The 27,165-nt window shown below is 39.9% G+C and overlaps 2 protein-coding genes across 4 annotated transcripts in view; both read left to right on the top strand.

Moving 5' to 3' along the window:
• Positions 1 to 21,076, top strand: part of LOC117611851 (discoidin domain-containing receptor 2) — a 78,160-nt gene extending 57,084 nt beyond the window's left edge. Inside the window, exons 3-17 of one of the 3 annotated variants that reach the window (XM_034340246.2) lie at positions 2,335 to 2,437; positions 5,036 to 5,267; positions 7,362 to 7,509; positions 11,551 to 11,715; positions 12,301 to 12,434; positions 13,335 to 13,542; positions 13,983 to 14,078; positions 18,001 to 18,176; positions 18,698 to 18,869; positions 19,164 to 19,426; positions 19,507 to 19,644; positions 19,765 to 20,072; positions 20,253 to 20,487; positions 20,620 to 20,769; positions 20,878 to 21,076. In XM_034340246.2, the coding sequence (XP_034196137.1) occupies positions 2,335 to 2,437; positions 5,036 to 5,267; positions 7,362 to 7,509; positions 11,551 to 11,715; positions 12,301 to 12,434; positions 13,335 to 13,542; positions 13,983 to 14,078; positions 18,001 to 18,176; positions 18,698 to 18,869; positions 19,164 to 19,426; positions 19,507 to 19,644; positions 19,765 to 20,072; positions 20,253 to 20,487; positions 20,620 to 20,769; positions 20,878 to 21,027 (2,678 nt within the window). In that variant the 3' untranslated portion in view covers positions 21,028 to 21,076. Of the gene's footprint in view, positions 1 to 2,334; positions 2,438 to 5,035; positions 5,268 to 7,361; positions 7,510 to 8,267; positions 11,038 to 11,550; positions 11,716 to 12,300; positions 12,435 to 13,334; positions 13,543 to 13,982; positions 14,079 to 18,000; positions 18,177 to 18,697; positions 18,870 to 19,163; positions 19,427 to 19,506; positions 19,645 to 19,764; positions 20,073 to 20,252; positions 20,488 to 20,619; positions 20,770 to 20,877 lie in introns of those variants that run through there. The other 2 variants (XM_034340256.2, XM_076689929.1) reach the window with 2 other exon arrangements.
• Positions 21,077 to 24,414: 3,338 nt separating this feature from the next.
• On the top strand, positions 24,415 to 26,347 carry LOC117611862 (uncharacterized). The gene is made up of 3 exons (XM_034340267.2): positions 24,415 to 24,563; positions 24,652 to 24,759; positions 25,537 to 26,347. Exons 1-3 carry the CDS (start codon positions 24,503 to 24,505, stop codon positions 25,659 to 25,661), a joined length of 294 nt encoding a protein of 97 aa, XP_034196158.1. The 5' UTR covers positions 24,415 to 24,502; the 3' UTR covers positions 25,662 to 26,347.
• The last annotated feature ends 818 nt before the right edge of the window (positions 26,348 to 27,165 follow it).

Below are 27,165 nucleotides of genomic sequence, written 5' to 3' on the forward strand. Positions count from 1 at the left end.
CCTCCGTTTCCGAACGCAACCCTGACAGCGAACAACCGCCTCGCTGTCTAAAGTAACGACACGATGTCGAAGGGTAAAACCTTCTCTTCTTTTTCTTTGTTCGAACGTCGTTGTTCAGCGCAAGGGGTGAGCTCCCATGGGGATTGAATTATTTACGATTCGAGGGTTGAAGTCAAGGCGTAATTAGACTGTGCTTTTCCTCGTTTCGTAAAAATGTTGTAAGCTTTGCTAACGATCAAAATCATGGAATTGTATATTGTTTTCTGAAGAAGGGCTTGATATTTGGACGATGTAACGAGCCGAAGGGGGATGAAATATTTGGGCAGAATATATCGAAGAATTTAATAACCGTAGTAGCAATCAGAAGCAGTCGACGTGACTGACACGTAAATCGACGATAGAATGTGACCTACTTGTGGTCAGGCAATCCTTCTGTATCTTTGGTGAACGTATTGTTAAAAATATAAGTGAAAGGATCCTTTGAAATTCTTTGGTTTGCTCAGATATTTCTGTGAAACCAATTAAGCTTTCTTCCCAAGATATCCTATCAGGTTATAAGAGTAAAATCAAAATTTGTAGTTGAGGAAGCATTTAAAAATCTGGAGATTTTAAATCCAAACCAATTTTCCATTTTCTGATACCAACGGCTCTATCATCTAAGTTAATTCGTTCTTTTTAAAGCTTCTTAGTCCAGATGAAATTCGCCGTTCAAAGGGAAAATTTCCGAAAAATTTCATAGCGAATTTAAGCTGGTGGTCTCTTTTGTAAACGTAGCCGCGTCTGAAACGAGCGCACGTTGCTCCACATCTGTCGCGAGGTATCCCGGTATCCAGGATCTCATAGCGTACAGGACGCTCATCGGTACTTTAAATCGCCGAGTACCGCGAAATCCTGAAGGATGCTCCAGATATCAGTGCTCGCATCGAATTGCATACACGTGCACAGTTTGCATAAACGTTGATACGTTTGCGATGAGCGAATATTAATGAGAATCCAAATCATCATCAAAGGATGTTTAACCATCTCACCTGGTCACGTTTAATCTTTCTTCGAGGGTTAAAACGATTTTCTATTATGTAATATCTTTCAGAAAGGTACCTAATAAAGGGATCACAATTTCCTGACAAACTTTTCTTTCTTTTTCAACAACGACTCCGCCATGCTTTCTGAAATAGTTGTTCCACGTTCTAAGGATTTCCACTCGTATTAATCCCTCTTGGGATAACGATAAACGCAATGTTTATTGCCGGGATTCCTTGCTTTATTTCCGCGAAAGGGAAGTCCGTCAGGTCGATTTAACCTGCCACGATGCCGCTTACCCGAAAGGATTTCCGTAAGAGAGTTGATGAAAGGGAAAAGAGGGAAAAGATTTAATCGAGCAGAAGCGCGCTCACGATCGTACGGCTGCCGAAGCCAATAACAGCCCGTACAAGAACGATCCATTCTGCTCGATTTCGAGGAGCTGATAATAAACAGTGAATTCCTCGAATAGATCAGAAGCTTCTTAAACCAATGTTCGTTCGTGCAAATGTTAAGCTTCGCGTGGAAATATAAAATCGACTAACATTGGATTCGATCATCTTCTTATAAAACGCATCAGTCATTGTGAATGGATTGGAATTTATTGGAAATGTTTTTATAAAAATGTTAATTGAGCCGATAGATTTAAAGTGAAAGAAATGACGATATTATTTATTTTTCTTTGCACTTTCATCGAAACGATTCCACGTTTAATCCAGTCGCGATTGAAAACGCGTCTTTCGAACGAGACAATCGAACCCCGTCGATTCTGCTCATCTCGATAATGTAAATTTATTCGCGCCGATTAATCCATCCTGGCCGTCTCACCTTCGGATCTTGTTCGAGCTTTTCACGGACTTTTATCGTCCGGCAAAAACTTTAATGGAAAGATTACACTCGAATGGCAGTAAACTTCTGGCAAATTGAAATGTGAACGCTAGAGGAGTAAAAAGTATTGCGATCTTTGGATAATGCCGAGCAATCTTCGACACGTATTCCGATAGCTTCGCGAGGAAAACTCGTGATTGCTGTTTACGATCTTGATCTCCGTATACTTTGTCATTGAAAGATGAGAAATTAAAGAAACTCGTTATCGGCTTGTTTGAAGATCGAGGAACATAAGTGTTGCACGTAAATCGAGATTGATTGAATAAAATAAAAAAAACAATCATGGACTGTTGAAGCATAGAGATGATCAAGTACTATTGAAATTTCGTTAGAGTATTTTTGATGGCTGGTAAGATTGTAAATTGAAACATAAAAAAATTCTAAAGCATAGGCGATCGAATAACAAAATTAAATTGTGTTTTCCAGGATCGTGCAACCAGTCTTTGGGTATGGAATCTGGCGACATACCAGACTCAGCCATCACGGCATCCTCTTCGTACGTGACGAACGTTGGTCCACGAAATGGCAGGTGAGTTATTAATTTTTTGGCGGGGGATGATAATAGGGGACCTGGTAGGGGTATCGCGCGGGGTAAAAATCCAGGCGAGGTGGAAAGCGCCTTCTGGAAGGAGGCACCTCCTGTGTTTCCACAGGGGGCTCCGCCATCGAAATTGGTCCCAAACCCGATTGCAAAAAAACTAGGGGCCCAGCCGACCCCAGTCGCATCCCCCAATCTGCCGTCCATCGCCTCGGCGTGCGCTATGGGAGTGAGTTATTTTATTCCCAAATAAGGTACAGTCTCGCTCTAACTCCACTTTTCTGTTTTGCAATCTCTGCTCGTTTCTGCTTCACTGTTTCATCCCCGTCCATCATTTATAATTTAACGATCACGCCAGTCGTGGCTGGTTCGCGAGTACTTTACTTTTAATCGTGTTCAGCGACGTTGTTGGACCGATGAAATTAATCGAGACCCTGGTCCGCGACGCAGCTTTTCCCCTGGCGTTTGCGAAAATGTTTGGAAAAAATAAAAACTGCTATTAGCCGATACCGGGCTCGCTTGGTCGAAAGGACGAAGTTACTCGCGGCATTGGCAGTTTCAAGGGGGAAAATATTATCCCTCCGGTAATTGCGTTGTTATTGGGTAAAAAAAGCAACGACTGAGAGTGATTCGAGTGATCGAGTACCGGCCATGACATTATTCCTCTTCTATCGTGAAACAATTTCTCCCTGAACTTTGAGTTTTTAACGCGATGCTTCTAGGAAATGAAATATATCTACCTGTTATATTCAGTAGTAACAGACTGCAGTGATCAGACGCTGATTGCAAGTGCGCCTTGCGTCGAGAACCATTCGTACAGTGAGAACATACCATGTTGCCATTCGTGAAGGATACATCGAGCACACTGATCTTCATTTTGCATAATAACATGACAGAAAATTGTCATACATTTCCCAAACGTGTATTTAGTAACATCAATCACACTATTACCTTTCGATAAAATAAATAATTTGATTTATTCGTCTCACATATTTTGGAATAATCGTTAATCAAAAGTGACACAGGATTTATTGAAAATAAAACAAACGGAGAAGAATAATAGATTTAATTAAAATATCACTAATCTGATTTGCAATTAAATTCTCTTCACTTTGTCCCTTTTAAATCAGTCCATATTTATTTAAACTCGATTTCCCTCAACTTCTCTTGTCAAAACATTCAAGTAAATGTTTCAACAATCGAATCGTAGCTGCGCGATCGATTCATTGAATTAATTGTCGAGGACAAGAAAAACGACGATCCTCTCATCAGTCAGCAAGTTAACTTCGTTATTAGGTAGGAATCACGGTGCAAAGAGCCGATAGGTGGTGAAAGTTTTGCCGAGTTTTCATCGGACTCGATTTAGAACGAACGCGGAGAACATCGAAGACGGGAAGAAACGTAAGGAGCAAATAGAAAGGAGAGACGAGGGGGAGGAAAAAAAAACTGAAACCCGGATTCGCTGTTTAAGTACACTTCTCTCGAACCGAAGAAGTTCTTCAAGTCGGCGAATGGCCTCGTGAATTGTTCTTCTTTGTTCGAACGGTGCTGTGATAGCCGGAGGACTATAATTGTGCCTAGACAGTCCCCTCCTTCCTGAGCAGTCGATGAAACATTAACTTCCTTTTACGTTGAATCCGTGCAAATTCTTGATTCAACTTTCAATTTTTTTAACCCTTGATCGACAGAATCTGAGTCAATCGGAACCCAAAATAAAATGAAAATAATATGAAATATAAAATTAAATTAAAATTGGGGCTCTCTTCATGGTCCGTTGTTGGGGGAGAGAATTTATATTCCCTTTTTATTTTGGTAATCTCAATATGGTGATGTTCATATTTAAACAAATATGATAAGTTTTCCATTATTCGACGCGAGAACGGTCAAGCAATTTCGTTAATTAACTCGTCGAAATGTGTAACTTTCGAACGTACACTTAAAAGCATCCCTCAGCTTGAAAATCTCTCAATATTCGCCACGTTGGAGATGGACTAAGCAGAAATACACTATTAATTAATTACGTCTACCCGAATGAAAAATTATCTTTTAGCCATTGTAACAGAAAGGATATAGAAAGGATAGAATGAAACGAACCGTGAATCAAATTCGTACAATTTCGGCGTGGCTACATTTTCGATACGATTATTATTGTGCAATTTCGGCCGCGCTCTGGTGGCCACGAATTTTCGGGGTGGAACGAAAATTGATTTTCGAATCCCTTTTTTAAGCAACGTGAGCCAACGCTCCGATCAGATTTCAAATTGAATAAATGTTTTATCAATTTCTCTTATTTTTCACAGCTGCACTTCCTCTTTTTATTAGCTATTTTTATCGATACTTTATCTTAATAAAAAGATCTAAATACGTTAGATTAAAAATTACGCAAAATTAGGAGGTTGAAGATAAAAATAAATATAACTGTAATGGTATTCGTATTAAAACAATCTTAAGTATGCAATTGAATTTCCCATAGTCTTAATGGTAGGACGATATTGAAAGTGGTCCGAAAGCGACCGACCTTGAGACCCCATGAAAATTCATCGAAACATCCCGTCGGCCGGTAACGCTAACAAATTCTGTCGAAAATAGGCTGCGAAAGGAGACCGCAGGCGGTGCTTGGTGCCCGAAGAGCCAGATAGAGAGAGGAATTCGTGAGTGGTTGCAAGTGGATCTTTCCGGACCTCACGTGATCACCGGCGTACAGAGTCAGGGTCGTTACGATCACGGCCGTGGCCAGGAATACGTGGAGGAGTACACCCTGGAGTATCGACGTCCCGGCTTCAGCGAGTGGCGGCGATATAAGCGCTGGGATAACAAGGAGGTACGTGCTGACATGTAGGTTAGAACACGTGTGTTGACAGTGGAGTAGAAGTACGTTAAGTCAGACGAGAGATCCTGAATAACGTGACCGCAATCAAGCCGTCCCTCCTTTATTTTCCCGTCGCGGATTAACCATAGGGTTTGTTCACGATACAGAAGATTCTCGTAAATTGAACGTGTTCGCGATTCACTGGGTCAGAATGGCCCTCCTCAGCTAAGGTTCTCGTATAAAAATCAGACAACCTACTAAGGGTTTCAGGTAGTTACAGCTTATAGGATGGTAGATATCATTTTCTATTCTATTTATTAAGTTTCTTTGCAAACTTCAAGAATTAACTTTTTACATTACTCATTTAATAAAAAGATAAATAAAAACGAGTTGAAAAGTCTCTCGATAGAGAATCCATCATCCAGTTAATGGATTAAATTTCTACAACTTTTCCTTTTCATTAAACATACTATATCAAAACCAAAAACAAATTTCATATGATTAAATTGAATTATAAGATAAATATTTCACTACCCCCGAGAACAGTTCTTTACCTTCATGCATTAAGTCTAATTTAATTAACTGTTACATTAACGAATTTCATTTTTATCAAAAGAGGAACGGAACTTGTTCTAAACCCGAGTTTCGAACCTCCCTTATTTTAATTCCCTGGGTGTAGACAATTCGAGTCAAGGTACTCAAAGTCCGTTCCCAAAAGATTGAACCGCGGAAAACAGTAGAAATAACTTTCGGTCTTCGATAACTATCTGTACGCCAGAAACGTGTTCCAACGCATCGAGATTTCAACGAAACTTTCCTTTTTATTTACGGTAAAAACGAAGTTTCACACGGACACAGGAGCGATACGTTATTCGTGGACGGGAAATTCGACCAGGTTACATGGTGATTCCGTGACGTACCTCGCGTATCAGCCAGCATATCACGAAGTACGAGTGTCGTTATCAATTTCCCTTGATGGTATAATTCGAAACACACCGCGCTCACGGGGTCAGCGATTAAATTTCGTGGAAACTCCGGTCCGGCTAACTGTGATCATCGAATAATTAAGAGCCGTTTCCCAACGAGAATCGTCCAATTAAGTAATTTCAGCCGCGATAGGCGTTCTGCGACGCGTCTTGCGCGAACAACGATAATTTATTGCATAGTGGCGTGAGAAGCGGCTCGTTTTGTGTTTGCCCGACACTTCTGGAAAGGGGAATGGATGTTGCGCATGCAGCCAGTCACGTTATTCAGACGGAATTCTATTCCTCCTCCGGTAGAAATTCGAAGGAACGATTACGTGAAAATTTAATTATTATTCACGGTTTATCTTTCCGTTTTTTTAACGTAGTATCCTAAAAATAGAATAAAATGGTTCAGATGATTTTTGCCAGTGTCATTTCATGATTCGAACGTCAAAGTTTATTCGAACGATGATTCACGTGGTGTAGGCTAACGGGTGCATTAACCATGGCATTACCTTCGAATTCGATGCAATCATGATCTATGTCTAAACGGGGCGTGCATACACGCACGCGTGCACTGAGATTTCAGGGTAAGTTGATTAATATTGACGTCGATTTGATCGGTACGTAGCTCGTGCATCAACGTTTCCCCTCCTCTGATCGCGGTGCGTTTGCGAATCGCTCGTCCACGATCAACGCCCCGTTATTATCAGATACGAAATTGTTTCGCGAAACGGTCGACTAAATTAATCGTATGGTACCCGAGTCGCGGCGCGACCAACCGAACGCATTAATCGCCTGTTGTAATTGAATCGGTGAAATTATCGCAATTAACTCGATAATTATATGGCGGCCGATGAGTGCATCGTCCAAAACATTGTGCCAACCGAGAGATTTACTTAGGATCGCGTCGATTGAATACGTTTCATCGAAAGGATCCACGAGTACCGACAATTTAACCGATAATAACCGTTGCAACGATTAATGAATCGTTTTAATTGTATCATCATTTTCACAGCCGCTCGTTAATTAACGAGTCAATGTTTGAACGTTCCTTAAACAATATTTTGTCATGTTTGCCGACGAAAAATTACGGATTTAAAATGGAAATGTTGCTTCTTCACGTTTGTCATTGTTTCAGGTGCTGGCTGGAAACAGCGACACCTCGACCGTGGTGTCGCATCGATTGATACCACCGATCTTCGCCAGTCAAATTCGAATTTTGCCTCATTCGGAACATAGACGCACCGTTTGCCTTCGAATAGAGCTGAGAGGATGTCGGGACACGAGTGAGTAATTAATCCTTTCAATGATATTTTAACCTTCGAATGAGGTGGACCATGGAGAGAGTCCCAATTTTAATTTAATTTCATTTTGTATTTCATGTTATTTTCATTTTCTAAATTTTACACCGTTCCTCTCAAAATTATTCTATCAATATATGAAACCCTTTCATTTAAAAATTAGACTACTTTTATAACTTTGGGTCTCGATTGACCCGCTGTTCAAGGATCAACCCCTTACCTTTCCACTTTGTTCTGAATATCACAGACAATTTCATTCAAATTCAGTTTAAGGCAATTAAAATTATAAGAAATTCCAAAAATCTTAATCAACAAACTCGAAGAAACCACTCGACATCTTATACTAACTATCCAAGGAGCGATGTCTTGAATCAATCAAAGAAGAAGGCCCTCGAGGAAGTAAACGTAGCCGTGTAAATTTGCAATTCCACGATGGAACTGTACGATGGAAATACGATGGTTAGGCGACCGGACAGCAAGCGATTAATTTCCAAATTGCAATTTCATTCAATTTGGTGTGTCGCTGCTGAGACGGCAACCAGGGAACCCAAGCTGGCGTCGGAGTCCAACTGCGATGTTGGATTCCATTAGCGGCGGTAACGGTGTTACACGAACGAACTCATCGGTTGCTCCTGTTTCTATGCATCTTTGTTTCCGACCTACATCGCTCGTTTGAACGCGTCTAATAGAATCAACAACACGATGGACATTGTTGCAGAAACATTGAAACACTGACTGGTGTTGGCGAAACAATCTCTGCCGATAGCCTGCGCACGCAACGCGTGTCGACAGCTCGTCGAGATGTCGAGCGGTTTCGTTCCGCGGCACCGCGACGCCGGGCGTCGCGTCAAAACGCGCGGACGATAACGTCTATTTCCTCGTCGAGGAAAGAAACACGAGCAACGTTCGAGTTCATTCGATTCGATGCCATAGAAATGGGAACACCTGAAAGTACACAATAGAAAATGGAAATTGGGTCTGAAATAAGGTGGTCGTTTAATTATCAAAATAAGAAATTCAGAAATTTTTTTCTCTCCCTATTTCTTCCTTCCAATTATCCTTTAAATATATTCAAAACTTGATCATCTTATTTTAAATTGAAAAATTAAAAATATCCTCCGAAAGAATTTTTCATCCCTTTGAGTCTTTTTCGTAAAAATGTACCTCAAGGGTAAACTACCCGAGGATCGCCATACGAACGAAGAGCTAGGTTAATTTTGTACGATAGGGATGGTAGTAGAATTTCTTTTTTATTATTATTCCGAGCGTTCTAACAGCAGCGGTTATTGCGAGTTTTAATTAGTATTCACGGTGTGTGGTTTTTCCCTTTTTATTCGTCGGCGCTTTATTAAATACAGCACTCGATGGGAGATTGTATTTAATCCCGAGAAATATGTCGGTCATAAATATTAATAGACGTATATATAAAATATGGGTCAATTGATTCGTGGTTCGAGTGGGCCGTTTCATTTTTAAAAGCCCTCAAGAATAACCGGTACACCTTGTTGCGTGTTCATCCAGGTTTCTTCGTCGATCATCTATTATTAACGCTTCTTACTTATGAAATATTAATATCGTTTTCTTTCTCGTCGTTCGAATGACTATTCCAGCCGCGTTGATTAGCCACGCGTTGCATATTAATCTCGATGGATGTATCGGATTTTTCAAAAAGCATGCATTCAATTATTTTTGCAAGTCACTGTTCATTCGGCCTAATGGAAAATCGATACGTTGGCTGCGTACCCCTCCCCGCAACATAAAAATCAATCATCCACTTTTGTAGTAGAGACACAGAGTAATGAAAAATGATAGCATCTCCGATAGCTCTTCTGCAAATGTTCCTTGACTTTGTAATTTCTTTATCAAACTTCTCGGAAAGGTCTCGTCCGATCATCTTCTTTTATACACTCGTCCATTTTCATATTGCATTTGTTACACTTCCGACTGAAAGTGAAAAATTGGAGTTGTCGGAAGAGCGGAAAATATTTGAAAAGCAGTCACGCGAGTGTGGAATATTTTTTCTCACGCGTGCACCAACATTTTTATCCACCTGTGTACGTAATAAATTCCTCGTCAAAGGGTTGAACGGGGCTTCAGGGAGGAACATGGCCGCCCAATTACATTGGCGTTGATTATCCATGAATAATCTACGATTACGTATTAAAGGTATAATTCGAGTTTGGTTGTTTGAGCGTTGCTAGTGTCCGCGTTTCGGAGGTAATCGTTCGCGTTCGAGCAACCGGCCTAGGGCATCAACGTTGTTTTAACCAGATGTCGTGCACGAGCGCTATAAATCCGCCATTCCCGCCCACGAAAGCTCGATCTCACACGCTCCGAACTCTTCTTATAGCGCGAAACCTCTCATGTCGCCTGTTTCGAGAGCAACCTCCACCCCCTTGCGCCTCTGGCTTTCCTTCGCTTTCTTATGGTTCTTCGTCGTGGAGCCGTGCCGCGGCTGGTTCTTCGGCATTAGCGACCCAGAAAAATCATTTATGCAAACGACGTCCATTACACTGATATTGATATACCACGGGGCTCGTGCGCCAGGTCACGTCGTATTTCCTCGTGAGAAATATTACGTGTTTTACGTGCTGCACCCCCTTTGGCCAAGAATCATCGGCGAAGCTAGCTTTTGCAACACTTTTATCGCACCACCCTGTCATTATAATTTAAGCCCCTTGCTGTACAAGATTTTTATTGCTGATTTTATACCTGCTGTCCCGTCACTGCTTGTGGACTCAAAAGGTGGATAATTGTACGCTAGGAAAGTCGAACATTTATTTATACAGCGTTCTATATTCAGAAGATTGACTTTGAAAATTATGAATTACGCAAATTTTTATATTACAGCGAATAATAAAGCCCTTATACAATATCGAATACACTTGATCGACTCATGTGTAAAAATAAATCCATTTCTGGTGCGCGAAAGTCGATTCGAATTGTCGAAGAAAATCGTGACGAGAAGGAGGAAGTAGTCGTTGAGTCGACGTCTCGTTATCCGTCGAGGGTAAAAGTGGCTTTTGAAAATGACCCAGCCAGGAGAGAAGAGGATCGTGGAGGGGCGGATTGATTTCGAAACTTGTTACGAGTGCACTCTTCGCCTTTGAGGGTAACTTCCGTGGAAATTGCTCTAACGACACTCGATGAAACTTCGTAATAATTTGTGTGGCAACTGGTGGAGGGTTGCTGGCGCGGATTAGATTAGCGGATTTCCGGATTACAGGCCGATGTCGCGTTAACGACGCTGTGTACGAAACCTCCCGTTAACGTGTGCACTTTAAATACGCGCATAATGAAATCTGCTGATCAAGGAAATTAATTAAAATGAAGATAGTTAAATAATACGTCGTACATGATTTATGCATCGAACAATTCTCTTCCGGTTGTCTTGTATGCAAATCAAACGAGGCAGATATTCTTTTAACAAACGAAATCGCCGTTCGTTTTTGCGTGAAGTCCGTCGAAAACTCGCTCGACCGCATCGCGTGACACGGTTGACCGGCCACGGACGTATGTACCGTGAAATATTGAAAGTAGTTAGGCGATTTTAAGCACGACATAGTGACCGCGGCGTAGTCGTTCCTGCTGTTTCGTTATTAATTTTCTTACCACCAGTGCTCGACCATCTGAACACGCTCACGGTACACGTTCGTCCGTGACCCGTTTGACGGCCGCTCACGACACGTTTTCTTATTAGATTTATTCAAAGCATCCGATACATCATACGATATGAAAGGAAATTTTTTTCCTCGATAAAATACTGTAGAAATTTATGAAAATTAAGGGAGCTGAAAATTTTTCCCTGGGGATACATATTCTTTCGAAAAGCTTTAATTTTGACGATACATCTCTTTCTTGAGAAAAGACAAACGTCAAGCTGACGAAACAATGTCGACAAGATAACCCTTTGTTACCCTTCCTTTAACTGACCCAGTGAGGAAACCAGTCGCAAAGTTGTCTCAGTTGTTTGAGTTTGTTTTAAAAGGGACAATGCTCGTCACGTGATACTTGGATGTGTTTCAGATGGTGTCGTGAGTTATACCATACCCGATTCACCGACACCAGAGCTGAGCGACATCTCGTACGATGGTAAAAGGCAAGACAACTTGTTGACCGATGGTTTGGGCCGGCTGATCGATGGCGAGGTCGGCGCGGATAATTACAGACTGGACATGGGAGATGGAAGAGGTAATCGGTGGGTGGATGCACGGTAGGGTGCTAAGTGCCGAAACAGGACGTGTCTCGGACGCATCCTCGCCGGAAGTGTTCTTTTAGAAAATAGGCAAACGAGATGATTTGAATTTTTATTGCAAACCTAACTTCTTCTTATCTTGAAATTATTTAAAGTTCAAAGCACTGAACTTTTTCGCTTCGCAATCTTATCTCCAAACGAGAACGTCAATTTCAGATAGATTTCTTTATTAATTTTAATACCATCATCCCTCGCACAATTGCCATTTTATCAGTAGAAACCCTCGACATCAATATTCCGTTCGTCAATATCGAGCTTCTGTTATCGGTACTTAGCACCCGCAAATAGAGAATATAGCGAGGGCTTTACAAGACAGAGAGAATCAACAGAGAGAAACGCTGGAAGAAGAGGTTCTTGCGGCCGGAAGTTACCTCGAACGGAATCAATTCAATTAACAAGAGAAACAATAGATCAATCGTTACTCGAGCTTTAACTTCGATTCACGCTAACGAAGTTGCCTATGAGAGCCGAGAAGTGGAGTGGTGGCTTCAATCGCGAAATGGATGCTCGTTTTTCTGCAGGTACTGGTTGGATAGCATGGATGCGAGACACCTTCGAGGACGATTACGTGGAGCTGGTGTTCGAATTTGAAGTGACCTGGATCTTCGAGGCGGTGCACATTTATACCAACAATTATTTCTCGAGAGATGTGCAGGTAACCTTTTTTAATGGTTTTTATCCCCTGGAATTATAAAGTTCCTCGTAGAGATAAAACTTTTAATGAGCCCAATTCATTTTTAAAGCCGCTGGGCAATATTTTTCATGGGATGAAATTGCGGGCTTGTCTTGATTATACAAATCTTGGAGACTCGTAGAAACGTTTGTATTTTTTCCTTCGATTTTATATTTTAACTTCATTTCAAGCGTGATAATAAAAACTGGTTAAAAATCAAAGCTGAACTCTTGCACGGTAAAATGTCAATGTGATACGCCGGATGGATCGGTTGCTTCTCCTTTCATTCCAATGAAAGGCCAAGCCATTAAAAGTGAGTCGATCTTAAGTACCGGTTATTGCTTACACGGTGAGTTGAACCGAGCGGTCCATCAACTATAGCGCCCATTAAAGCGAGAGTTTCTTTCTTCTTCGTATGGCTTGACGTGCGAAACACGTGACGAGATAACGCATTGTTATGTCATTAGGTGGGAATCAATGTAAACGACACATGTTCTTAATCGTGTAACGTTCGAAGTGATCGTGAAATGGAAATTTGTATCGTTGATCATTATAGAAATGTCGTGCACCGTGTTATCATTCGTGGAAAATACGATTAAATCGATCGGATTACCCTCGATACATTGTACGTTCGAATCGTAATTAATTGTAATTAACTCGATATCTAATTCGATGATGGTTATCGCTTGAAACTTGCAACATTGTTTTCCATGAGTGATTATAATCCTATTGTTCATTGATATCCTGATATGATCCTTTGGATCAAGGAATTTCGTTCTTTATTTTTCATTTATATCATGTTACAGATTAATTATAATTATAATTACAGATATCTTACACAATTTGAGATGCTAATTTTATTGTAACTTCCTTGTATCCTAGGTATTCTCTAAAGCAGACGTCTGGTTCAGTCTGGATGGTGAAACTTACGAAGAGGAGCCATTGTCCTATTCTTACATCCCGGATATCGTGCTGGAAAATGCAAGGAACGTATCCATAGTTCTACACGAACGTCGTGCAAAATTTCTCAAAATACATTTGTATTTTGCGGCTCGGTGGATTATGATCAGCGAGGTGACATTCGATGGAAGTAAGTAAGAAAAAAATAAGGAATAAAATAAAATCCTTCTGACAATTTCATGTATTAAAAAAATTTAGAGAGAAAAAGAAATTCAACTCAGTTACGTGAATCACGGTATATAATAAAATTGGACGAGTGCAAATTGTTTTAGAGACAGAACATAAATACGATCGGAAAGCATCGAAACAAAATATTCAGGATTTTCCATTAAACGAACGAAATTTATTTTCCCAGCAACAATTTCCTGATACCCGGCAAACGCGTTCTGTGTCTCTCGTACAAATATTATACGAAACGGTTTGTTGGAGAACTCGTAATCAGCTGTTGTTTACGAGGATACGAATTTCCAAGGGTAGCGCGCATCCAGAGTGGTTGGAAAAGGCTTTATTGTCAGGTAGATTAAAAGATTTACAACGATTTAATTAGCAAGACACGTTTACTGATTCTAGCGAATCCCTATGAAAATACCACCGAAGAGTCAGCGTCCGAGTTCAGCAACGGTGAAATTCCGATGAACCCCGAGGTGGATCTTAACTTGCAAACAAGTAAGTGACTCGACATCGGTGGCGGCATTTAATTCGTATTAATCCCGAGTTAATTACACCCGGAGCATTCGAGAACTTTTCCTTATCTTTCTTATCTACCCTACCCACCGTTGCGTCGACGTTCTTGAACTTAACTAATCACGAGCGACCACCTTACCGTATGATTTTGAGGTAATTTGTCTGTGAAGAAAAATAGAAGATAAAATCATGGTCGCCATGGGAGAAAGAAATAACAAATGAGGCAAGAAATGCATCGAGTCTTTTTTAACAAGATAATTGCTGATTTCCTCGTTCTTAATTCTTCGCTTCTTGCTCGTTCTCTCCTATATTATTCATCGATTCTTACGCTCTAATTGAAATTTCTCTACTTGACTGCGTTCTTAGAGCTAACGTGACAAATGTGATAATCTTACGCTCGTAATTAATAACACTTGACATCTTGTTTCTTGAAAAATATTCTTTCTTTTACATCTTGATTACCATGGGCGGGTAATTAGTACTATAAAAATTAAATAATTGAGAATATAAGGCAGATGGTATTATACTAATTGAAAGCTTAAATCATCATGTGTCAGTCGGTTTAATCGATGGTGCATCAGGTGCGTTCTACGCTATTTAGCTAATTCGATCAATGACACACCATATGCGTTCTCCACTATTTAGTCGAGTTAATCAATGACGCACCATATGCGTCTTTCGAAGAAAACTAAGCGATCAATTTTCCACCGCTTGGAAATCGTTTTATAATGAAATCTCCATCTCAAGTGAGTTAATAATAGAATTATTCGTTGAACATTATCCTGTTTGCCGTTTATACAGAGGAATAAGGCCGCGATCGAGTATACTCGTTCTCTTTCGTTTCGAGGGTACATAAGGTTTGTCCGACGAAGTAAATTCATTAGTGAAACCAGGCCGCCACTCTTTGCTGAGGCGAGGATACGATTAGAAGGAATCGCGAGAGGGACAGAGAAACTTGGATAGTTTATAATTCACGTAGCAACTTCGTCGTAACGTAAACAATTAGTCGGATTAAGAGGTTGCTCGTTCGTGGAAAGCGTGGAAAAGGAGGAAGCGAGATAGAAATCCTCGTATTGCTCCGACCAATCGATTTCGTATCCAATAGCTCACCGAATTTTTCTTTATTTTCCACGTAAAACGTAGGAAAAATCACGAAGCATCGGAAGTAAACAAATTTTCGCATTTTTTTTATATTTCTTAAATAAAAATTTTACCACTTCCATCGATCATCGTTTGTATAATAAAAACTGTAGACATGTTTTATGCAAGATATTAATCATTCCTCTAAATGAACGGATATAAAGAGAAAGGATAAACGAAAATAAGGCGCAAACGAGGGAAACGACGAAAGCTTAATTACGTGTCCATGATAGAGCAAACCAGAAACGAAAATCCCATCTTCCTTTCCCTCTGTCCAGGAACGCGGCTCAAAATGTTTCCTCTGAACCGTCCGGAATAAACGAGCAGTTTCTCGCTGGTTTCTGGACCGCGATTATCTAGCCGGCAAAATAAAAAAGAAATAAAAAAAAAGGGATGAAAAAAATCGCATCGTTAGAGATGGCCGTAACGAGACTCCTGTACGCGTACACGCGAAACCGCGGTTTTGAGCGTTTCCTAACGCAAAGAGGCGGAAAGATACTGGTGAAAAAAATTGGTAGGAAAAGGTGGAAACGCGTGTACGGTTTCGCGTTCGAAAGCACGCGTTTTTCAACGCTGCGATTAACCGCAAACGATGGGTAAGCTGTTGTAAAACGGTAGCGGTGTCACTTTGAGAAGAATGTTCGATGAAATCCTAACGAAGATGTGGCGAAAATTGGACGAAACATGATTAACGTAAAATACAACTATGTGCAATATTTTCGTTGGATCTCCGTGCTTCTTTCAACCCCTTCGTCCTGGAACTGTCGTCAGAAATAAAGCGGAAATCGTACACGCGATTGCAACGACGTCGGTATGAAAAGAAGACTCAGTAGGATGTGAACGATGAAACAAGCATAAGAGTCTGAACAGAAGAAAAGAAAAAACGGAGTGATGTAAGAGACGTAGCAGAAAAGAAAAAAAAAAAATGGAACGGAGGACCAATGAAAGCGTGTACCTTGTATCGAAACAATACGAAATGGGTCGCTGTTTATGTCTTTTGATGTTATCGTAGTATTCAAAGGAAAAAAGTAGGGGTCGGACAAGGAGAAAATGGAGGGAAAGCTGAAGAAAAAATACGGGGAGGTAAGAGAAAGCAGTAAGGGTGGAAATATGGGTACAAAGTGGAGCAACATCATCGCGTATTTAGATTTGTGATTTTTATGTTGAATGTTTTACAATTTGTAATCTGGGTCACGATTGACCCGGACGTCGCTGTTCAAGGGTTAATCAGCCCTATAAATCAGTGATTCAAGAACAATATTTCCATGAAGCAGTGAATCTTTCTCATTAAAGAAAGGAAAAGATTTGATTGCTCGTAAAGGGCGGTGCATCCAGCAAGAATGCTTTCGCCCTCTTCATTCTTTCCCATCGCTTAAAAAACCGTAACATTTTATCGCAGAGCAAAGAGAAAAAGCTAATCGTCGTTTCGGTGGAGGAGTAAAACAGTGAGCGTACGAAAAGAGCAGAAAAAGGTTGGAAGATTGGAAAAAGACGAAACGCAAGTAGCTCGATAAAGCGACTTTACAATGCGCCGTTACATTCTTCCAATTTTTCACGTCGACCGGTCTTGCTGTTTTATCGTGCCGTGGCTCCGAGTGCCGGCGCGAAACGGAAGCAGCGTCACGACGCCGGTTTTACGAGAGAAATAAATAAGCCAAGCCTAGAGTCGGCTCGCGTGGCGATCAAGATCTCACGTCGGCCGAGAGACCGATTTTCTTCGATCAGCCATCCCTGTCTCTGGCATCGTTCGAGCGGAAAAGTAAAACGGGCCAACGTAGACCCCACGTTGTGTCTCCTCTCTGTCCTGGCAATTTCGAGTTTAATTCGCGAGCACAGCTGCCCGCGGACCTGTGCACCAGCGATCCGAACCGGAAAATCTACCCTTTAAATCACGCTCCCTTTTTTTTCGTGGATCTGAAAAAAGAAAATGAACGGAGACACGCTGGGAGGGCTTTTAATTCCTTCCGCTCTTGCTGCGTTCTGTTCCATCGCTTTACTCTTTTTACTTTTTTTCAATCTCTGCTTCGTTCTGATCCATAAGAACGAGGTGTATTGTTTGTTAATTCTGTGTAAGCCGAATTTTTTATATTTGTGGAAAGAAATGATTAAGTACCATTTATGATACGGCATTCTATAGTTGCAATTGTTCAAAATATCATTATTTAATTTTTCAATGTTGCTTAAAATTTTTTTGTTATTTTGAATCAATGGTGCTAGTCACAGGTGACACCCCATGGCAACCAATGGTGTTAACGTGTACAAATGGCATGCACGAGTGGATTTCGAATGCTCTGGATTGTATCAACATCGAAACACAGATTGATTCTGGCTGTTTCAAATCGTTAGAGAGGAAGTGATAAAAATTTTTTAATCTTTCGAATCAAGTTATGTTTTTTCTAATTCAAAAAAATGACAATTAATTGACACGAATGGATTACACGATTGAAATGAAAAAGAAATTTTAATGGTGACCTAGTTTTATTAAGAATAAATTCCTGAATTATTTCTGCTTTTTTCTTTCATTCTGTGAACGTGTATATTCACGTCAATGTAGAAGCATTATTTTAATTTCAAAACAGACTCGAGAATTCTTTTTTCTTTCTCTCCTTTTTTTTTCATTTCTTTTAATTAGCATACTTAATGGGCGAGCTGGAACTTCCACGATTTGCATCGTCGACGATTGATTTATTCGCCGTTTATACCGCGAAAGAATAAAGGCACGGTTAGCCGGTATTTTCTATTAAAGCGACTACGTTTGGCATAGTTACAGCAGCGGGAGAGGGTCAGGAATATTTAGAGGTACTAATAGGTGTTCTGACTGCCATTATCCTGCTCCTTCTGTTGGTGTTCGTCATTATTCTGCTTCTGAATCGACGTCAAAAACTACAGAGCTCGCCGACCGTGTTGAAAAATCCATTTGGATTCGCCATAAACATGAAGGTAAGAGAACCTTGCTCTCATAAATATGCGAAAACTTTTCTCGACCCGATAGAACGTTGGATTTTAATTCGTCATTAAAAGTCGGAGAACTTCGTCATTCTAGGATGACACGAATTGACGTCACCGTATTTTGTGAAACGAGAACCTCGATTCGTTATTCTATCCTTTGTCTACTTTAACTTTTTGGGATATTTTTTTATTATTCGCATATTTTTTAGCAAGGTAGTCAATTACAACGTGGAAGAGCCGAGTTTAATTCCAGAGACCGACCATTTCTGTTTTCTGTAGATTTTTACATATTTTTAAATTCTGGAAAGGAAAATCTTTTTTTAAACTTGGAAAGTGTTTGAAGAAATCCGAGTCACTGTATATATTATAAAAATAGGGAAGAGTAATTTAAACTTTAGTATCTCAATATAATATTTTTAATGAATTCTGACCAACTTTTTGGTCTGATACACGTTAATAGTCTTCCATTTGGGAAAATGTTAATGGAAACGAGCGTTTCCACAATTTTACAGGGTCTTCTCTTGAATTTAACCCCTGGCGGAATGCTGACAGAGACTGCCAATCACGTTTCGCCGGACATACCGGAAGACGGAAGCATGCACGAGTCTTTGACAATGGAACAATTCAATTCGCCCCTCGTCAGTCCGCAGTATAAATCTACGTACGCGATCGTGGCCACTTCCGGTGAGCTTTTAAACACGACACTGTTTCTTACCTCGAGGAGTATCCCAAATATTTATGCCAATGCGTTAACGTGCATCCTCAGTAATTTTATGCAAACGCATGTAAATTCATGTAACCTGAATTTGAATCCCAAAGGTGTGATGTAAAAATTGAAACGAGTAAATGGTGGAAATGATGGGAGAAATTATTTTACTAAATTTAAATATTACATTTGAAGCGTATAAATAATGAGAGGCAAAATTTGGATTTTTTAATAAATTTATTAAAATTTCCAACAAATCAATTTTTTTCAAGAATCCCCAAAGGATCTGAAGGACATGAATGGCTCAGAGGAGAACGTCCGACTGGATCCCAGACCGGAATCCACCATTGGTCCAACGAGCTGTTCCTCGTCGCCAACAAACTCTCCTGCACGACATTCGCAGCACTATAGGACCCTTCAAAGTTACACCAGTCCAACTGCGAAACTCAATATCGCAGCCTCGTCTAATCACCAACGGGACGTCGATCAGATCCACTCTAAACGCTGGCATACAGCGCCCAAAGAGAAACACAAGGTTCATTTCCAATATATCGACTTCCATCTAACAAATGAAATTGAACTAAAATTAACATTAATTTTATATTGGGTTTACAGATACCTGCACCTGTCGTCAGTTGGAACATCGCGCCTAGCATGAACAAACCATACAAATGCAAGGAAATAGAGCCCACAAATATACCACGACAGTGCCTACGTACCACAGAGAAGCTTGGATCGAGGGCCATAGGCGAGGTACTATAATTTATTATAAAATAAATGATACGTGTTATATTCTATCTGATAAATTTAAAAAAGTCTAACAGCTGGAAGATTAATAAATAATGAAATGAAATCTCGTTTGATGACGCACAGGCGATAGTTTGCGAGACTGTCGGACTGGAGGACGTGGTACCGGATGCTCCGAGACTCGTCGTGGCTCGCGTGCCGACCTGCACCAGCGACATTCGAGCCGGTAGTACGACGGAACAAATGAGGGAAGTCCGATTTCTGTCCAGTCTATCCGATCCGAACGTGGCTCGGATCCTTGGAGTGTGTACGATGGATCCAGTACCATGGACGATCATCGAGTACACGGAACTCGGTGATCTAGCCCATTATCTTCAGTACAGTGTGCCACTTACGGGAACGCTTAGGCCGAGCTGCAATTTGAAAGCCCTTAGGTGAGATCTCGACGTTCATGACTCAGAAGATCCTAAAACGATACACGTATCGAGCTTACGAGCGTTACGAAAACGAAATTACCTTCGTACCGATCACGGTAACGATTCCATGGATCGGTCATACACGTTTGTCGTAAAATGAAATTTTACCATTTTTTTTTTTTTTTCTTCTTTTTTAAGTCAAAGTTGCCTGCTGTACATGGGGACACAGATAGCATCGGGCATGAGGTTCCTCGAGTGTAAGAATCTGGTGCACAAGGACCTGGCAGCCAGGAACTGTCTAGTGGGCCGTTCTTACACCGTGAAAGTGACCGACATAGCGATGTGCAGTGACCTTTACAAGAAGGATTACAGTGACATAGGCGGCAGACCGCCGGCGCCAATCAGATGGTTGCCGTGGGAAAGCATCCTGTTGGTAAGGCTTTAAATTGATTTTCATTCTCGCCGCTTCTAATCTCTTTTTAACGATCCCGTTTTTTCGCGTCGATCTACGAGACTGTGACGGCGAGATACGATCGGTAACGATGAACTTGCCTTTCGATTCCAGGACAGGTACACTTGCTCCAGCAGCGTATGGTCGTTCGCTGTTACTCTTTGGGAAGTGATGAGTTTGGCTAGAGAGAAACCGTTTCAACATCTGACCAATGATCAAGTCATACAAAATGCCGAGCACATGTATTATGGAGCTGAGTTACAAGTACGTTTTCCTATTTGGGAATAGTTGAAGCTTTTTTTATTTTTCATTTCACTTTATCTATTTACCTAGAATGAATGGAATAAAATTTTTCTTTGCTTTCGCTTTTAGGTATATCTTCCCAAGCCTACGATGTGCCCAGAAGAGGTCTACAGGATGATGTGTTCTTGTTGGCGAAGGGACGAGACCTCGAGACCGACGTTCAAAGACATTTACACGTTCCTGAAGAGCATAATCGCGGACTATCGACCTGGTGCATAAAACGATCCCAGTTAACTGTGATACAACGGACAAAAAAAAAAAAAAGAAACGATGCCCTTCTAACTTCTTCCATCGAAGAAGCTCAATCACTCGAGTTGATCTGTTCGAAAGTGTACAATCGTTAGTTTTAACGCGAGTTTCTCTATCTTGAAAGAGAATCGAACGAGAAATTTCACGCGACTCTTTCTGTTCTCGATCATTAATCTCTGACTAAGCTGTTCAAGATGAAACGAGAGAAAATTGTATTTCCCTGAAATCTGATGACTTTCCGCTTTTCGACGAACACCTCTACGTCGATCCTCGATATTTTCTAGTCAACTCGATCATTCGATTCCTACGAGAGTGCTAACCTGTCGTGTACAGTATCCTGGACGCTACGATGTCGTGCACTGATTAAGTCTATCCACTTGTAAATACGAGTCTAGATACCGATGCTAGATGAACGAGAGGAATTTTTCATGCCAGCTGGTAAATTGATTCGAGGATTTGCAATCATGGATCAAACAATTTTGTTATTATTTCCTTTACTGTGAAAAGAATTTAGGATTTGCAGGAGCAATTTTATTATTTCTTTCCTATTGCAGGTATTAACTATTAGATAAGATTAGATAATACTCACTAAACTAATTAAATTCATTTATTGTTAAGTTTAAAGTTGTAAAAATTGTTCCTTTCTTTTCCCCAAGATTAAGAAAAATTTATTAGTTTAGTGAGTACTATCTGAACTTTTCCAACAAAAATTTATTTTTCAACCAAGGAGAACAGATCAGGACCTTTCAAATTAGAGAATAATTAATTAATTATTAAATTAACGTGGCAATTAAAACATTAATTTACAATTACTTTTCAGATCTCACCTATGAATAACACATATCTCCATATTGATTCAGATGAAATCGTTTCGAAATACCAGCTACAGAGAAAATTTCTACTTACTTGTACATTCAAAGCCCGTCGTACGTAGTAAAGTACTTATATCGTTCCATTGTGTATTCCTTTCCGTTCGAAAAAAAAAAAAAAGAATTCACCGTCGTTATAGCGGGCGTAGATTCGAAACCTGAATTCTCGCGAGAACGTAATAATCGTCACGCTCTTTCCTTTGATTTACCATTTAAGGACAGACAAAAAGGATCATCGAGGAGAACCCAGCGATCGTTGAATCGTCGCGCTTCGAGAGGAACCGATCCATGTTTTTAGGCTGCGTTATTCGAGGCCCTCCGAAAAAAAAAAAATTGCGAACGAACGTTTGAACGACAAGAAATCGACCTGTCAGATGGTTAATCCAGTCAAAACCAAATGTGAATCACGTTGACATGAATCGTTGCTAACTGTTCACAGTTTTGGGACACAGAGAAAGGTGTATATACTTATACGTATAGATTCGCTGTTGGTAAAGTGCCAAAAAGAGTCAGCCGTTCAAACGTTCACCTCTGCACGCATCTTTTCTGTAATTCTTAAGATGGATCCAAGTATACGTTGAAATGATTAACAAATAAAGTACTGAGTGTTCCTTTCTGATCTTTGATTGTGATCTTTCTTCTTTTTAAGGATTTCATCGATGGAATTGTTGCGGCTGAATTCTGCTAATTATAATTACTGCTGATTAGCAGGTAAATATCGCAGTAGAAATGGACCTATATAGTAAGACACATTATATTATATTAATACTCTATTTTGAAAATTTCATATTTTACGTGAATTTTAGATTATTTAATTTATTACTGGTACAAGGAATTATTGGTGACGTTTCAAATTTTACATAATAGAATTCTTAGAAAAGTAGAACAAAAAACAAACTTTGAATAATATTGGTATTACATTAATTATTTTAATACTTATCTTTAGTTGGAAACTAGGTTTATTTCAGAATTATGTAAATAAAATGGCATTGAAATTTATGAAAATTTGGTGCAATTAAAAGCAAGGTTAACAAACGTGATAAATATACAAAATGAAGGTTTATCTGTCAAAGAAAAACATTGGGATATACTGCAAGTAGATTCCAGATCATGTTGGAGAACCATCTCTAATCTAATCATATTACAAACATAGTCGTCAAAACTCTTCTTAAGCACACTGAATCTTTGAATGTCAAAGAACGGGTTAATGAAACCTCTGCTTCAAACGTGGGAGGGAAAACAGATTCCTGGAAAATTCCTTGCACCTTGTAAATTAACAATGTCGCGAAACGACAAGGTTAATGAAGATTTCAAAGAAAATATTTGATTATAGAAGGAAGGATAAGATATCTTTTTGCAAAATTTACTCAAAATATAAATATCTGTAAATTGATTTTCAATATTCTTTCGGCCATTAATGGAAGCATTTAAAGACCAACAGGACCATTTAACAATTGGTCCAGATGGAATGTCGAGTCACTTAAATGCATATCATTCGAATTTGTAATCGAAGTAATACTAACCAGTGGCAAAGTGGTGTTCGTCGGACTAAAAAAAAAAATGATACCACGGTTTCGATATCTAAAAAGGTTGTCAGAACAATGGTTACCTGGACATAATATGAGCAGCTCTCTTTAAGGTGGTTCCATTAGACGAGAGGCACCGCTCATAAATCACTGGCAAAACCTTTTATCGGCACAATTCGGATAGCATTGCTCACCGTCGAGACAAGGCTCATTAATCTTTCGCCAACCAAGTGAATGATCTGGCTCGATCATAGACGACATGATCGGAAAATTGATGGCGATTTTATGAGACCTTGGAAACACTTGATGACCTGTCTCCAATTATTTAGAACTGTTCTTTATTTGAAAGATTTAGCAGTTGAAAAAAACAATGATACAAGAACAATAGAAGAATAAATATTAAAATTAAAGACTAAAATTGAATATTTTAATTCTTTCAAAAATTAAATAAACTTTATTGAATTAAAATTTTAATTAAGAAAATATTTCACAAGAAGAGCTGACCAAAATTAAGAATATGAAAAAAAAATATAGCATTCCTGTTATCGTTTAATCAAGTTGCCAAGAATAAATAAAAATATTAATTAATCTTCGTGGAATTCAAGAATCGCCATGGAAATAATAATTGGTTAAAAAAACAGCACTCGATAATTGTTCCGCGAAAACCGAAATTGAAAATGAAAGAGAAGAAAAAACAGACGACTGGATATTGCATTCGTGTCACAGATTAAACATTAATCCGCTAGTCAATACGCTAAACAAGCTGCGCTGGATGGGTCGATTGTTTACTCGACGGGGAAGCACAAAGGTGCGCTTTACTCCGGAAATCACCGAACGATCGATCCGAACCGCTTCAAGACAGAGCTAACATAGTGTTCGTACATTGGTCCCAGAGATAATGAAATGCATGACGACGAAACACTCGTTTCGAGTGTGTGCGAGTGTCGCGTTACGTTGGACGCTTACGTTTATATAATGCCAGAGCCGGGAAAGTGAGACCATTGAATCGTCGTCGACTGTCAAAGAGACACGCGTTCCTCGTACGACAACATGAAGTTCTATCTGACTCTTCTTATACTCGCCCTCCTGGCCATTATTCACCATCCAACCGGTAAGAGAGCAAAGGAACGTCGAATTAATATATTCTTTACAAGCATTCTAATTAAGAGCTACGATTAATATTAATAATATATTTTCAGCTGCGAACAGCGTGTGTCCGCAAGAAAATTGTCTGGATCTATCGAAATGCGATGATTTAGTCGTTGGTGGAACGTGTCCACAATCTACTGATTCTTGTTGCAGTATTGGTAAGTGTTTTAATCAAATTTAAATAAAATCACACGATCGCTTCATTCAAAAAAAGTAAAATTAATATTTTTTAGTCTACGACTAATTATGATTAATTTAATATTTTAAAATTGAAAATTTGAGAAATTTCATTTGTAATATGTGAAAAGATAGAAATCAGCACGGCTTGTTTCTCATGTCACTCCAAACAAGCGTCTTTCCACCGAATGGTAATTTTCATTCTTCCAACGCTAACACGCGCTCGTTATTGATATCCGCGAGGTAGTATGGAAATGGCACGCTTTCGTTTATTGGCGTCACGATAGAAAACACATGGGACGATAGCAATTAGGAGGTAGTAACGCCAACGTAACCACTCGTTACCGCTGGATATGGCAATTTCACGCCACCGAACACGTACACGCAACCATCGTCATTTCTACTGTGCCAAATCGAATACTCTCGAGATTCACTTTTGTGCGCCATGAATTTCGAACGAATCGCTCGACGAGTTAATTCATGCGTCATTGGTCGCACTTTCACGAAACATGTCGCTAACGTACCTGTCGATTCTCCTAGATATACTTTTTCACCTTGCTGTACATTTCTTAATCACCGAACTCTTGACAACTCTGTCATTACGTGATTACCATTATTACCCAATGTTTGTTTTAAAAATTTGATGAATTTTTCAATTTTCTATTTCTTGACGATTTTTATAAATTATTTTGAAAGTTTAAAGAAAAGGATCGAATGCAACTTTGGACTGTAAAAATATATAATTCCTCTGTTCACAGTTAAAATGGAGCACAGAACTCACTGCCGTCATTTCGGGGGTGAATGCCTGGACTCTTGCGCTCAAACTTTGCAACACACCGTGGTCGATTGTCCGGCGGACAAAGTCTGTTGCACGTTAGTCTAAACGAGTAAAGAGTGTCTCTGTATTTCTATCTGTGTAGCGTTTAACATAAGCGATTAGTTTATGGCATAGGATGTTCGTTTACGACGTGCATTGAATATCGTAGTACGATAGAAAAGCAACTTAATTGGTTTTACAATTACAACGGTAAACGGCTGTTCGCGTACCCGTATGGTGAATGAAAAATTGTACCCGCCTGGAGATAATTGCACGGGGCACTGTCACGGATGTGGGACTCGTAAAAATTGCCACCAATGTTAACATCGTTATTCGCATAAACGATTCCTGCGTTTATTTCAACAGCCGGAAGATTTGTGTGTGCGAGTGCGTGTTATTATCGATGTTCGGTGAGGATAAATAATATTTATAATAAAATGATTAATGGGTAACGTGAAATTTCCTGTGCAATCTTTCAGCCCAATAAATTTGTTTTCTCATTTTTCTCCCTTAAATTCCAGACACCAGCCACCCCTGATTTTCGTGACAATAATTGTGTTAAATTAGAAAATTAATAGAATCCAATCAATCAAAGGTGTTTTAATTCTAATTTTTTAACATACATATGAATGGTGCTGGCATCAATAGGAATCGAGCAAAGCAGACAGAAACAACTTAAAAAAATGCCGGAAGAGGAGCACGAGAATAAAGAGAAGCAGGAAGAAATAAGAAACAACGAGAAGGGATGAGAAGTGGCCAGAAGCGATGCAGCTAGCGCGTTTGACGATGCATGAACACACGCATACGAGATTTACACTCGTGTTGGTTAGCCCTGAAGGGTCACTCGAATGTTGTGTAGCAGAAAAAGATGATGATCCCGTAGCTCGGCTATCATCGACCATCTAACCGCGAGATAAAGAACCATAGAAAACAGTGACGTATTCGTATATGCGAATTAACATTGTCTCATAAAACTGTTTAGTATAAGACAAATGGTGAACCGAAAATGATTCGGACGAAATGGTGACCGAGGAGAAGAAGAAACCAGAAAGAAGAGATACCTTGCCCGGGGCGATACACGAGGAACATGTGACACTAAATATAGAAACCCGACGTGGAATTCTTCGAAAGGTAACAGAACAAACACACGCTCGTTTCGTCGAAATTTAAATAAAACAACCGGCTGGAATATCATATAGGAAGAGTGTATTGAAACAGCACTTTCAAGACGTGCGAACTGTTGGCGCAGATAAACGGTTCAAACAGTTAAATAGATTTTTCATCCCCAGCTGCAAGGGATGCTCCAAGAATCTTGAATTCAAGAAAGATAACCTTCGTTAACTGCTCTCAGCTAGGCGATCGTTGAAAATCCCAGATACTTATCGGCAATCTTTTCCCGCTGGTCGATCGTGCATCGTGAAACTATAACGCAGAGGGAAGAGAATTATCAAGAATAAGATAGCGAGGAAGAAGGCAACGAGGACAAGGAAGAAGAATAAGATGATGATGAAGAAGAGGTACACCTTGCCCAGGGCAATGCAGGCAGATGCCAGTACCCCGGTACGTGTAC

This window comes from Osmia lignaria, chromosome 9, assembly GCF_051020975.1.
Source record: "Osmia lignaria lignaria isolate PbOS001 chromosome 9, iyOsmLign1, whole genome shotgun sequence".
In the NCBI taxonomy this organism is placed as follows: Eukaryota; Metazoa; Arthropoda; class Insecta; order Hymenoptera; family Megachilidae; genus Osmia; species Osmia lignaria.